Genomic DNA, 12027 nt, shown 5'->3' on the forward strand with positions numbered 1-12027 from the left:
GAGAACACTGAGGCAAGCTTGCAGGTTTTAGGTGAGGGTTGGTTAATTGTGGCTGAGAGGAAGTAGGAAGAAACAGAGCAGGCCGGACTGACAGGTGCCGCCTGTCCTCCCAGTCTGCTCCTCACTCTTGCTTGACTCTGCCAGAGGTGTTCTCCTCCCAGGCCCCTGATCCCCAAGGCTGAGGAGATTGAATCTTTTATTGCTAGACGTAGGGCCTCTTCCTGGGTAATTGAGAGTTTTGGGGGTCTAGTTGCACTTCTAGGGAGAGAGTGGGTTGGTTGGGATTCATACTGCTGATTACAGGCTGTTTCCTACTCGTCTCTCCTGCTGATGGACATCTTAGAACCGTCTCTCATCAGGAGGGTGGTCCAGTATGGCCTGATATTCTAGCCTCTCAGGGTCACCGGAACAGAATCCATCACCTGCTCAGAGCTGGCCACCAAGTGTATGCAATGTCTTGTTCAGGCTGCTGACAGGACAAGGAAACTCCAGCTGCACCCCATCAAATCCCTTCAGCTCCCTCATCCTCAGTGCTTGCTTGTAAAGGAAAACTGCAGCTCTGGGGAAGAAGCGTAGGCAACCAGCAAGCCTCTCTGGTGTCCTCTAGCGACTGGGCAGCCCTGCTATTGGGACGCAGGTTAGGAATGGGTCACTTAGTGAAGACAGGACCTGGAGAGAAGTCTCAACCTGGAGCCTTGTTCGTCTTCTTTGATGCACTCTCGTTTTGACCGTTCTTGTACTGACTGAAAGCCTCACAGCTGGATTTTCCCCACAGGGCATAGAACTCTACTGTTAGGATCTAGGCCCTAATGTGTGTGTCCCTGAGAGCCACTGCTGATGTCTGGCCAGGAGGTATAATTGCGGCTAGCGGGGTACTTAGCCCCGCCCCTATGCCCGGCCTCCTCCGCGGATCTGGGTCCAGAGGTCCGCTTGAAGCAGGAAAGCAGAATCACATTAGTGGCCGTCAGGGTCTGAGCTTGGAGAGCCACATACAAAGTCATTTCATGGTGTGAGGACTGATGAGAACTCTTTGACGTTGTTTTTTTTTTTTTTTTTTTTTTCTGTGTGTGAGGGCAAGTGGACAGACCACAGGGTCTGATGTGAATGCCAGGTTGTCTGGCACCTAGTGCCACCTGTCCTGAGCGCGCAGAGCTGTCGCCATGGCAACCCGTACTACGCAACAGCCTTAGGACCTGGGTCCTCTCTTGGCTGGGGTCCGGGCGTCCTGGGGGCGCGGGGCGGGGCCTCGGCCGGAGGCGGTGCCCGCGGCGGAGGGGCGGAGCGCAGCACGGAGCGCCTGGGCCCGGCGCGGAGGCTCGGCGGGGCCGGCCGGCGCGCTGCATCTGGCCGGCCGGGTAAGCGCGGGATGCTAACGGCGGGACAGCAGGAGGCGGGTGGCTGAGCCGAGCGGGTCGGCAGAGCTGGACGGTAGGCGGCGGCGGCGGCGGCGGCGGCGGCGGCAGTGGCAGTGGCAGTGGCAGCGATTGCCAGCGGGCCTGTACTATTCCCGCCCCCAGGCTCCAGGCCGTGGGATGGGCAGGGGCAGCTGCATGGCGGCAGGACCAGGCCCAGACCCCACTGGGGAAATCTTTAGTGGGAAAAGACAAACTGAAACGCAACCTGCTGGGAGCCATTAGACCTTCCTCAAAGGGGTTGAGGAGGAGAGGACCCTCCTTCGCCTCAGCCTCTTCTTTGGAGATGCCAAGAGGGTATCTTGCAAAGCGTGAGGGAGAGGCAGGCATTTTAGGGCTTGGAGGCCCTGAATATCTGTGTGAGGTTTGAACGGTGGGCAGGGTCGGTAGGGATGGACATTTGGGCCTGGCGTGGGAGACCCAGGGCAGGTGGACCTGGGCTGGGTCTCTGGGAACATGGCTAGGGCAGAGTGTGGGGGAGGGGACGTAAGGCTTGGGTTCTGGCTTCCTGAAGGCTGGGCATTCCTCTCTTAGCGGTTGGGGTCTGTCCCATTACCAGTTGGCTCGTGACATTTGGCATTTGACAGTGACTGAGCATGGAAGGGATGGTGTGCGGATGATGGAAAGGGCTGTCAAGCAGCAGGCTATTCAGCCTGGACAATTGCTAAGAGGAAGGAAATTTTCAGTGTTTGGCTGTAGCCAATGGAGTTCCAGGTGGGCAGGGGTGGGTCCAGCCTGTGCGTCCTGGGAGAGGAGTACCCACCAGTGGGAATGAAAATGGGTGTACCTGACAAGCAGGAGTGTGTGGACCCTTGGAGCCCTGCTGTGGGCAGATGATTCCTAAACACCTCATTGAAGCTCTGTGAGAACCCTAGGGGTGAATGGAGGGGCCAGAAGCTGAGATGGAGTTTGAGGGTTACTGTGGTGTCACCAGGAGCAGGTTGAATGCATCACCCGTTATGGATGACAATAAATTTTATGTCTTTGTCTAGACAGGACAGTAAACAAGAGTCCTCGTGCCAGGTGCTTTGGAGGGGAGAGGAGAGGAGAGGCCTTGATTGGAAGTGGCTTTGGGCTGGGTGGTGTGAAAAGGCTCAGATATCAGGACTCACAATCTGGCCATCACATCTGAGTGCCACAGACATGACAGCCAGTTCCAGGAACATGAGGAGAGACTAAATCCTCCTGAAGACTTTCCTGAGGTTGGCCCTGGAGGGGGAGGGAGCTTCAACATCGGAAGCCCACGATCAGAGGAGCTGAAAGTGCAAGTGTGCTGGGCTAGAGAGAGTGTAGCAGGAGGTGTGGTCAGGAGGAAAACACTTCTCCAGGGCGATGGCTAGCAATGGTGGGTCAGGGATGAGAATAGCCTGTTTTGCTTTAGACAGCCTCAGGAAGGGGAGAGATTGACGTGTGGACACAAGGGGCTGCTGGTGGTGCAAGGCAGTCAGTCATAGGCACGAGGGACTTGTAGGATGGATATCTCAGGATTTGAATAACTGTCCATCTAGGATCGGAAAACTTGCTCAGTGCCTTGTACCCAGGGTGGGACCTGGGTCTTCAGTTCTTGCGCGCCTAGTTCAGCGCAACACCAGGAAAAGATGCCATGTACCTCTAAAGTAGTGGCCTAAAGCCTCCAGTCCGGGCATCGTGGTTCAGGCTGTCAGAGCTAGGAGAGAGGGAGGTGTGGGTCCAGCCGCGACAAATCACCAGGGCATTTAGAATGCGAGTGGCGGCGGGGAGAAACCACTTCCGTTCCATTTCCTTCCAGGCGGTGGCGGGAATGAGATCGGTCCCTCAGGTGGGCCAGCAGCGCCCTCTGGAGGCCCAGTTCAGGGTCTCCGGGTCTCCGGTGCTAGCGGCGGCGCGTGCGTGCGACCAAGGAGGCCTCCCGCACCCGGCGTGGGGACAGCACCATGCGCAGGAAGCAGCCAGGCTTGGGAAGGCTGCCGTGCGCCCTACCAGCTTCGGTGCCACTCGACACCACAATCAGACTTGTCTTTGGTCTTTCCCAGGTTCCGAGCTTGCCGGCCGGGAGCAGCTGCGCTCTCCGGGCAAGTGGACAAGCCCCGCGCCCAGCTGCGCTGCGCCATGCCGGAGGGCTGAGCATCGGGGCCCGCTGCTCTTTGGGACACAGCAGGACCTCGTCCCGCTTCACGTTGGGACCGCCGCGCGTGCCAGGGCCGAGCCCGGGCCGCTGACCATGGTGCTGCCTCCTCCAGACCGGCGCCACGTGTGCCTGACCACGCTGGTGATCATGGGCAGTATGGCCGTCATGGACGCATACCTGGTGGAGCAGAACCAGGGTCCGCGCAAGATTGGCGTGTGCATAATTGTGTTGGTAGGCGATGTGTGCTTCCTGCTGGTGCTGCGCTACGTGGCCGTGTGGGTGGGTGCCGAGGTTCGCACGGCCAAGCGCGGCTACGCTATGATCCTCTGGTTCCTCTATATCTTCGTGCTGGAGATCAAGCTCTATTTCATCTTTCAGAACTACAAGGCGGCACGGCGCGGAGCGGCCGACCCAGTGGCTCGCAAGGCATTGACACTGCTGCTGTCTGTGTGCGTGCCGGGCCTGTTCCTGTTGCTTGTGGCACTAGACCGCATGGAATATGTGCGCACCTTCCGAAAGCGCGAGGACCTGCGGGGCCGCCTCTTCTGGGTGGCTTTAGATCTGCTGGATCTGCTGGACATGCAGGCCAACCTCTGGGAGCCGCCACGCACTGGGTTGCCACTGTGGGCCGAAGGTCTCACCTTTTTCTATTGCTATATGCTGCTGTTGGTGCTGCCCTGCGTAGCGCTCAGTGAGGTCAGCATGCAAGGGGAGCACATCGCACCGCAGAAGATGATGCTGTACCCGGTGCTCAGCCTCGCCACTGTCAATGTGGTGGCTGTGCTGGCTCGTGCTGCCAACATGGCACTCTTCCGCGATAGCCGAGTCTCAGCCATCTTCGTAGGCAAGAACGTGGTGGCACTGGCCACTAAGGCCTGCACGTTCCTCGAGTACCGTCGCCAGGTTCGCGATTTTCCACCACCTGCGCTTGCACTTGAGCTGCAACCACCGCCTTCCCAGCGCAACTCGGTGCCGCCTCCTCCACCACTGCATGGCCCGCCAGTGCGCCCCCACGGGCCCTCACCCACTCGTGATGCGCTGGACACGTGACAGCCCCCCACAGCGGGCCGCACAGACGCTGGACTAGTTGCGCGCGGTTTGCATGGGATGGGATGGGGCAGGCTCCCCTTAGGGACAGGTGTTGTGAATCCCTGTGCAGTGCCTGGGGGTCCCTGGGGCCACGTCAGCTTCTTCATCTCAGGAATCTCTCGGGACCATGGACCCTCAGCCTTCACTCCACTAGCTCACCTCGATGCACAGGGCAGCTGGTGAGGCCTGGTCTTGAGTGGAGATGGCTCAACCCCTGCCTGATGCTGGGCTGCCAGGGTGGGAAGGGGGGACAGTGTTCCAGGAGATCTGGACCTATGGTAGGGGCCTCTGGCTCAGAGTTTAGGGCCAAAGAGGCCTCTGTCATTTTAAAGACTTGTGTTTACAGTTTTGTACCCAGAGCCTGGCTATTCTTCCTGTCTCATGAGTCCCCTGCCTAACAGCTGTCTAGAGTGGCAAGGACTGGTGAGTGCTGGCGGCCATGGGGCAGACAGGTACTTCTGGAGCAGACAGGTATTTCTGGGGTCTCTTCTCCAGGTGGTCCATTGTGGCCCCGTGTCAGAGACACCCTCTTTTCTCCCACCTCACTGTGACTGTTCCCACAAAATCTGCTTCTATGGAGGTATCTTGACCTCCTCCCCTTCCCGTTCCACCTTTCCACAGCCTCCCAGGCCTCACGTCCCTGCCCTTCCCTAGTCAGGTTCAGAAATGTCCTGTACCTCCATCTCCTTCCTGTGCAAACCCGCTCTGCCTGTGTGGGACCTGGGCTCATGACTGTCAGTATCCATTGGGTCAGGTGCCAACTTTGTACCCAAGTTGAAGCTGCAGCCTCAGCCAGAAGAGCAGTCTGGCCTTATGTCACCCAGCCTGGCCCTGCCCCAGACACTGACCAGTCCCGCAGTGCCCTGGCCCAGCACAGAGGCCTTGAAGTCTGTCTGCAGGTGGTCTCTCCCTGATCTCTCCCCTGCATCTGTGGTGACTGAATTCACCAGGCCTTGAAGTGTCTCTCTGTAGCATCTGGGGAGGAGCCTTTATGAGGCTGTTTGAGGAGACTTACTTGTGAGGGGTGATGGTTACATAGATTCCTGACCTGGTGTCTGCAGTGCCATGCAGACCTATGGCCTGCCAGGCCGTAGTTCACTGCATTGCCGGATCCTCACATTCATCTTCCCTGAAGCAGGGATCCACGCCCCTGTGATCCAGAGCAAGGGTTTTGTTGTCCAGTCTGTTACTGGTTGTAGAGGGGTGCAGGTCCAGCTGTGCACAGTAGGATAGCTCCATTCCTGTGCCCACCTCTGGATGCACCAACCACTCCCTTCTCTACCCAGAAAGCTGCTTCTCTGAGTCTGGACTTTGAGTCACCTGTTTTGCAAGAAGCTGTCTTTGGAGACCATTCTCTCCGTGGGTACAGAGGTTACCCGTGGCTAGACTCCTGACCTGGTGGAGTATGGCAGTGCCTCTCTGCCTTCCATTCTTAGCTTTCTCTCCACATCTGACCACATCCTCTGCAGTACCTGACGAGCACCCCGAGAGCCTTGGCTTTGGATTCCACACTCACAAGACACTGCAACCCACTGACAGGCCTTAGAGAGTGGAGGCCTATGGTATACAGGGCAGTGACCCTGTGAAGTACAATACGGGGGCGGTTCCAGGAATCCCTCAGCTAGTAGGCAGACCCAGGTTCTGTGCAGTGTTGAGTGGGGAACACAGTAGGTGAGGCTCAAAGGATGAGCTTTAATTTGCAGAGCTGGGCTGTAGCCTGTGCCCTTCTCTTGCTTAAGCCAGGGACGTGCTACCCTGCTGGTCTCTTGTCTCTGTGGTCCCATTTGCTAAAGGGTCAGACTTATCTAACTGCAGCCTTCCCTAACTTCTTGAGGTGGCCTGTCTGTCCAGATATGGTGAAGGGAGCTAGGGGTTCCTCGTCCTCATAACTCATTCCTGCTTCATAAATCCTGGTGCTAGGCCGCTGACCGTGACCTAAAATCCTCACAAGGACTGGGTATGATGGGCACGTGGGACCGGCACTGAGCAGAGCTGGTCCTTGGGACATGGGAAAGAATTGGATTTGAGCCTTCCAACAGCAAGCGTCCCAGGGCTGTGAGTGGTGAGTCATGTGGTTAACATCAAGAAAGGTTACTGTGTGAGGCTGGAGGATAGCTGTGGTCATGGAGACCGCCAGTGAATACCTCAGGTGAAGTGTTGGGTAAGTCAGATGACTGTCAAAGGGCAGGGAGGTGGATGGTGTGCAGACTCAGGGGGTGGGGGTGGGGGTGGGTGGGGGGGCACTCCCTGTGAGGTAAATTGGTATGGGGAATTCTTCCTGGGTTCTAGTCCTCAGAGGAATGGCCTGTCAAGGCATGCTCGTTGTGAGGATCCTGAGATGGATTTTGTGTCTGTCTCAGAAGAGGATTCTGAGATTGTACACAACATAAGACATAGTGTGTCAAAGGCTAAGCCCCTGGAGTGCTTTAGATGGGTGGACCAACCAGCAGAGGAGGCCCAAGAAGGGGCAGGAGCGGTGGCTGAGCAGTGGAGGGGACGTGCTGGAGACGCCTGTGTGGGCTGAGGAGAGGCATGCTCCCCAAGACTCGGAGTAAAGAGTCAGGATGTAAAGACAGCACTGGCAGCCAACTCTTCAGGCCATCTGTGGGAGTGGAGGAAGAGAACTGGACAACAGGGCTGGGGACAGGGCTATCCCCATGTGCTGTGCCCCTTCAACGAGTCGACCCACCTCTGATGTCAGGAGCGGAGCCACCCTCTCCAGCTTCTTTTGTGAGACACCACGTTTCCAGTTTATGCGGCAAGGGCTTAGTGAAGGATCAGAGAAGCTCCTGTCTGGATACACTAGCCACCTATGACCATGTCCCAGAGTAGGACCTACTGTGTGCTGATTTTTTCCATCCTGGTAGATGGTCCCGTTACTGTAGGGAGCTTGACCTTGCCAAGATCTGATATCTTAACCAGGGTCCAGACAAGTTTGTGGACCTGGAGCCTAGCCTCCACGGTGCTCAAGACCCACAAATCCAATGCTGGGAATGCTACTGGGGTCTGCACTGCACTCTCTCAGCTTTCTCAACTGATAGTTTTTGAGATGAGGGTCTCATATTGTCACACAGATTGGCTCCAAACTCCTGGGCTCGAGTTCCTACCTCAGCCTCCTGAATAGCTGAGAATATAGGTGTCACCTTCCTGACTTGGACAGTTTGTCTGTTTGGTTGTTTATTGAGATAGGGTCTCATGTACCCTAGGCTATCCCTGAATCCACTGAGTGGCTGAGGATGATGGCTTTGAACTCCTGAGCCTTCCCAGAGCTGGGATTAAGGCATGGGCGCTATGCCCACCACCCTTTAAAAAACAAAACAAAACAAAACAAAACAAAACAAAACAAAACAAAACAAAACAGTGCTGTGTGAAACCCAGGCTCCATGCATGGTAGGCAAACACTGTGCCAATGGAACTACATCTTCAGCATCCCCTCTCCCCTTAAGGGCAGGCTGCTGTTTTCTTCTTTTGGCAAAGCCATAGAATAACCCTAATCTCAGCCCTTTTCTGGTCCAGGTGAGAGGGCTGCATGTAAGAGGGCCCTTAGCTCCATTTTCCTCTAGTTGGGCTTTGGTAAGAGTGATGGTAGCAAGGACTGCTGTCTGCTGTGGTGTGCCAAGCCCCGGGCAGACCGCCGGGATCCCAGTGTTGACGCTGCACTATCTACAATCAGAGGAGGTGGGCTCTGGTGAGTTTCGTTGGGCAGCCCCTTGCTGGCCGTCACTGTCTCCCTTAGGCTGGCCCTGTGGGCAAGAGGAAACAATACAGTCAGGCTATGATGTGCTGCTTGCTGGGCAATACTGCATCTTGGGTCCAGGAGTGAGTGTTTTCCCTGGCACCTTGACACTGGGGAAGGCTCTCAAAGTCAAATCCCAGACATGGCCAAGCATGGGAGCACCACAAGAGGCTGTCCTAGGAGCTTGATGAGGTCTTGGGTACCAAGCTAGGGCTTCTGAGGAGGGAGGGACACTTAGGAATGCCCATTCAACCTTTACTTATGTGGATACTGTTTTGGAGTGATGTTGGGGCAGGGACGGAGTCCCTCTGCTGATCTGATTCCACCACAGAGGGAAGTCTGGATCTGTGACCCTTCACCTTCCACTCTAAAGCACACTCACATTTGCTGTAGAAAAATGGCCCCAAAACAATGAAACCTGAAGTCATCAAAATCAAGCCCATTTACCTTAACAGGTGAAACTCCCTGTGATCCGATTCCTCTGAGCAAAGCAACTGTGAGATACCAGCCTATGGCCCTCAGAAAAGCTGTCTACTCTGTTGTGTTTTTAGATGAGTCACCCTCCCTCTTAGGAGCTCCTTTGCTAATTGCCCAGGAGGAAGCGTGGGATGGAGGAGAGTACCCTCATGGTAGGACTTGAGTAACTTCACTCGTGGGACAAGACCAGAAATAAATACAAAGGGCTCCTCAGTCAGAGGCGGGCAAGGAGAACTCGCACCTCTGTGGCTCGGTGTGCCTGGGGCGGCTGTGTGCCACACCTATAGATCTGTGGGAGTTCTCTGCTGGCAGGACTGTGCTTCAGGTGGTAGAGGCTAGGACCCTGAGGAGGTCTGGTCAGGACTGGCCTATAGGGCTGTCTTAGACAGGGTAACCATTGCTGTGATAAACACTATGACTAAAGCAACTTGAGAAGGAGAAAAGGGTTTATTAGGCTTACACTTCCTCCACTCTGTTCATCATTGAAGGAATTCCTGACAGGAGCTCAAATCAGGGCAGGAACCTGGAGCCAGGAGCTGTTGCAGAGGCCATGGAGGGGTGCTTCTTACTGGTTTGCTCCTCGCGGCTTGCTCAGCCTGCTTTCTTATAGAACCCAGGACCATCAGTTCAGGGGTGGCCCCACCCACAATGGGCTGGGCCCGCCCTCATCAATCAGTAATTAAGAAAATGCCCTCGAGTCTTGCATACATCCCAATCTTATGGAGGCATTTTCCTAATTGAGGTTCTCTCCTCTCAGATGACTAAATCTAGCATGTGTCAAGTTGACATAAAAATAGCCAGCAAAAGGGCCCAGTAGCCTCCCTCTCCAGGTGATAAGACTCCAGTTTTCTTGAGACCCCCCACCTGGTGTCAGGTTGATATGAGTGGCCTCTGCTCTTACTTGCGCTGGATTTGGCATGGTTGGCTCAGCTAAGGAACATAACTTCCCACTAGGATAGAAAACTCAGGGTAGCTCTATGGCTTGACAGTCTGTGTCCTTCTGAAATCCCAAAGCAACCTAGTTGAAGGCTTTGCCCTTTCAGAAGGGCTCTAACGTGGGGAGTCCGCCATTGCTTTCCTTTGATGACCCAGCGCGAGGATGCTGCAGGCATCTTCTTGGCTGCAGAGAGCAACTCTCACTGTGCACAGCTTGCTGCCGACACGACCTTGGACCTCCAGCTTTTGGAAGCACAGAGGTAAATGTTTGTTGCTGACCAATTTCCCAGCTTGCAGCATGTTGTGATTGCAGCAGAGACAGACACGGAGAGAATATGTGTGTTAGCCAGCGTGGACTTCATTTCTTTTCGCTGTAAGTCTGCCAGTGTAAGTGATCCAGGCTGCCACTTCCCCAGCTGCTGGAACCCAAATCTCTCCTATTTCATTTTCCTTGGTGTGAGTCCTGCTTTTAGGACTCAAGCTGCTCCCTTAGGTCATAGACAGAGAGAGTGCCGAAAAGGCTGAAAACGGCCTTTGGGGGACGCTTGGAGAGTGGCTTTAGACACATGCTCACTCTCCTGTGTTAAGCATGTTTTCTTTTTTCTTTTTAGTTTTCTGAGACAGGGTTTCTCTGTGTAGCCCCGGCTGTCCTGGAACTCACTCTGTAGACTAGGCTGGCAGGCAGGTTTTCTTTACAGCTTAAAGCAGAAAGGATTTATTTTGTCTCAGAGGTTCAGAGCTTTTAGACTATAGCTGGCTCCATTGTTTTGGGCTTGAGAGAAGACGGTGTTATGAAGGCAAGAGTGTGTGGTGGAGGAGGCTACTCACTTCTCGGCAGTCAGAAAGATGTGTGTGAGAGACCCCTTTAAAGATCTACTTCCTCCAAATAGGCGCCACCTTCCAGACCTACGGCCTTCAAATAATAGGCCCCACCCCTCAGACCTACTTCCTTCAAATAGGCCCCACCCCTCAGACCTACTTCCTTCAAATAATAGGCTCCACCCTCAGACCTACTTCCTTCAAATAGGCTCCACCTCCCAGTGTTTACCACTTCTAACAATTTTATCAAGTTATAAAATCTTTTATCTACAAGGTTGGAGCTCTCAGGAGTCAGTCACTTTCCAAAGCCTATCAGTGCCAACCAAACTTTTCCACATGAATCTTTGCAGGATGTTTCAGATTCAAAACAGAATACCTCTGCAGTCCAGAATTTAGACACTTGTTACACGCAGGGAAAGGGGAAAGGGTTTACCTTTTGGGTGCCTTGTAACCAGGTATAGCAAAGAAAGGGGCCATCCTGGGATCATTGGCCAGCCTCTGGAAACACAGGCTAACTTGGTCTCTTGAGCCTCCCCTTGTCTTGTGTTGTTAGTGGTTTGGGCATCCCAGCCCTTGGATCCTCACCCATGCCTGGCCTTGGCAGAGTCGTAGCGGTGGCTGCCAGCCAGGCTCTGCAGTCTGGATCCGTCAGCCTCTCCTTGACCATTTGTAGGCTGAGTGGCTCACTTATTTTTGGGCATGTCCCTTTTCTGTCCTTTCCAATTCTGTTTTCATACTCCATTTTTTTTTTTTTGGCGGGGCGGGGGGAGTAGGGGTTTGAAGTAACCCTGTCTGTATTCTGGCCATAATTTTCTTTTCTTTAAATGGATTTGTTGCTGTTTTTGTTTGTTGTTTGTTTCTCCAGACAGGGTCTCTCTGTGTAACTTTGACTCTCCTGAAACTCGCTCTGTAGGCCTGGCTGGCTTCAAACCCAGAGATCTGCTTGTCTCTGCCTCCGGAGTGCTGGGATTAGAGGAGTGGTGTTGTCGTCCCCCCTTCCCTGTGTCACCGCTGTGTGTCGTGACCCCTCTCCCCTCCAAGCCTTCACACTCTTGTGATTGTTTTAAGACAGGCTCTTGCTATTCATCCCTGGCTGTCTTTGACTTGGAGTTACAGAGATTGTTTTTTGCCACCTCTTATCACTTAAATGGATCTTACATACAAACAACTAGAGGTGCCATTATCCTTGGGAACTGGTGGGCAGGTTGTTTTACACATTTAATGTGCTGCGTTCGTTTTATAATATAACGGGCACTTGTACTCTCACCAAACAAGAGTTGAGCCTCTGTGAACAAGCCCCTCCCACTCCACTCACTGTGTGACCAGGCCCCTCCCACTTCACTCACTGTGTGACCAGGCTTCTCCCACTCCACTCACTGTGTGACCAGGACTCTCCCACTCCACTCACTGTGTGACCAGGCCCCTCCCACTTCACTCACTGAGTGACCAGG

At 54.5% G+C, this 12027-nt stretch overlaps 1 protein-coding gene across 1 annotated transcript; it reads left to right on the top strand.

Annotated features, from left to right (window-relative positions):
• Positions 1 to 1305: 1305 nt before the first annotated feature.
• Tmem121 (transmembrane protein 121) lies at positions 1306 to 4965 on the top strand. The gene is made up of 2 exons (XM_028764408.1): positions 1306 to 1355; positions 3425 to 4965. Exon 2 carries the CDS (start codon positions 3613 to 3615, stop codon positions 4567 to 4569), a length of 957 nt encoding a protein of 318 aa, XP_028620241.1. The 5' UTR covers positions 1306 to 1355; positions 3425 to 3612; the 3' UTR covers positions 4570 to 4965.
• The last annotated feature ends 7062 nt before the right edge of the window (positions 4966 to 12027 follow it).

Source organism: Grammomys surdaster, unplaced genomic scaffold (assembly GCF_004785775.1).
Source record: "Grammomys surdaster isolate TR1022 unplaced genomic scaffold, NIH_TR_1.0 144, whole genome shotgun sequence".
In the NCBI taxonomy this organism is placed as follows: Eukaryota; Metazoa; Chordata; class Mammalia; order Rodentia; family Muridae; genus Grammomys; species Grammomys surdaster.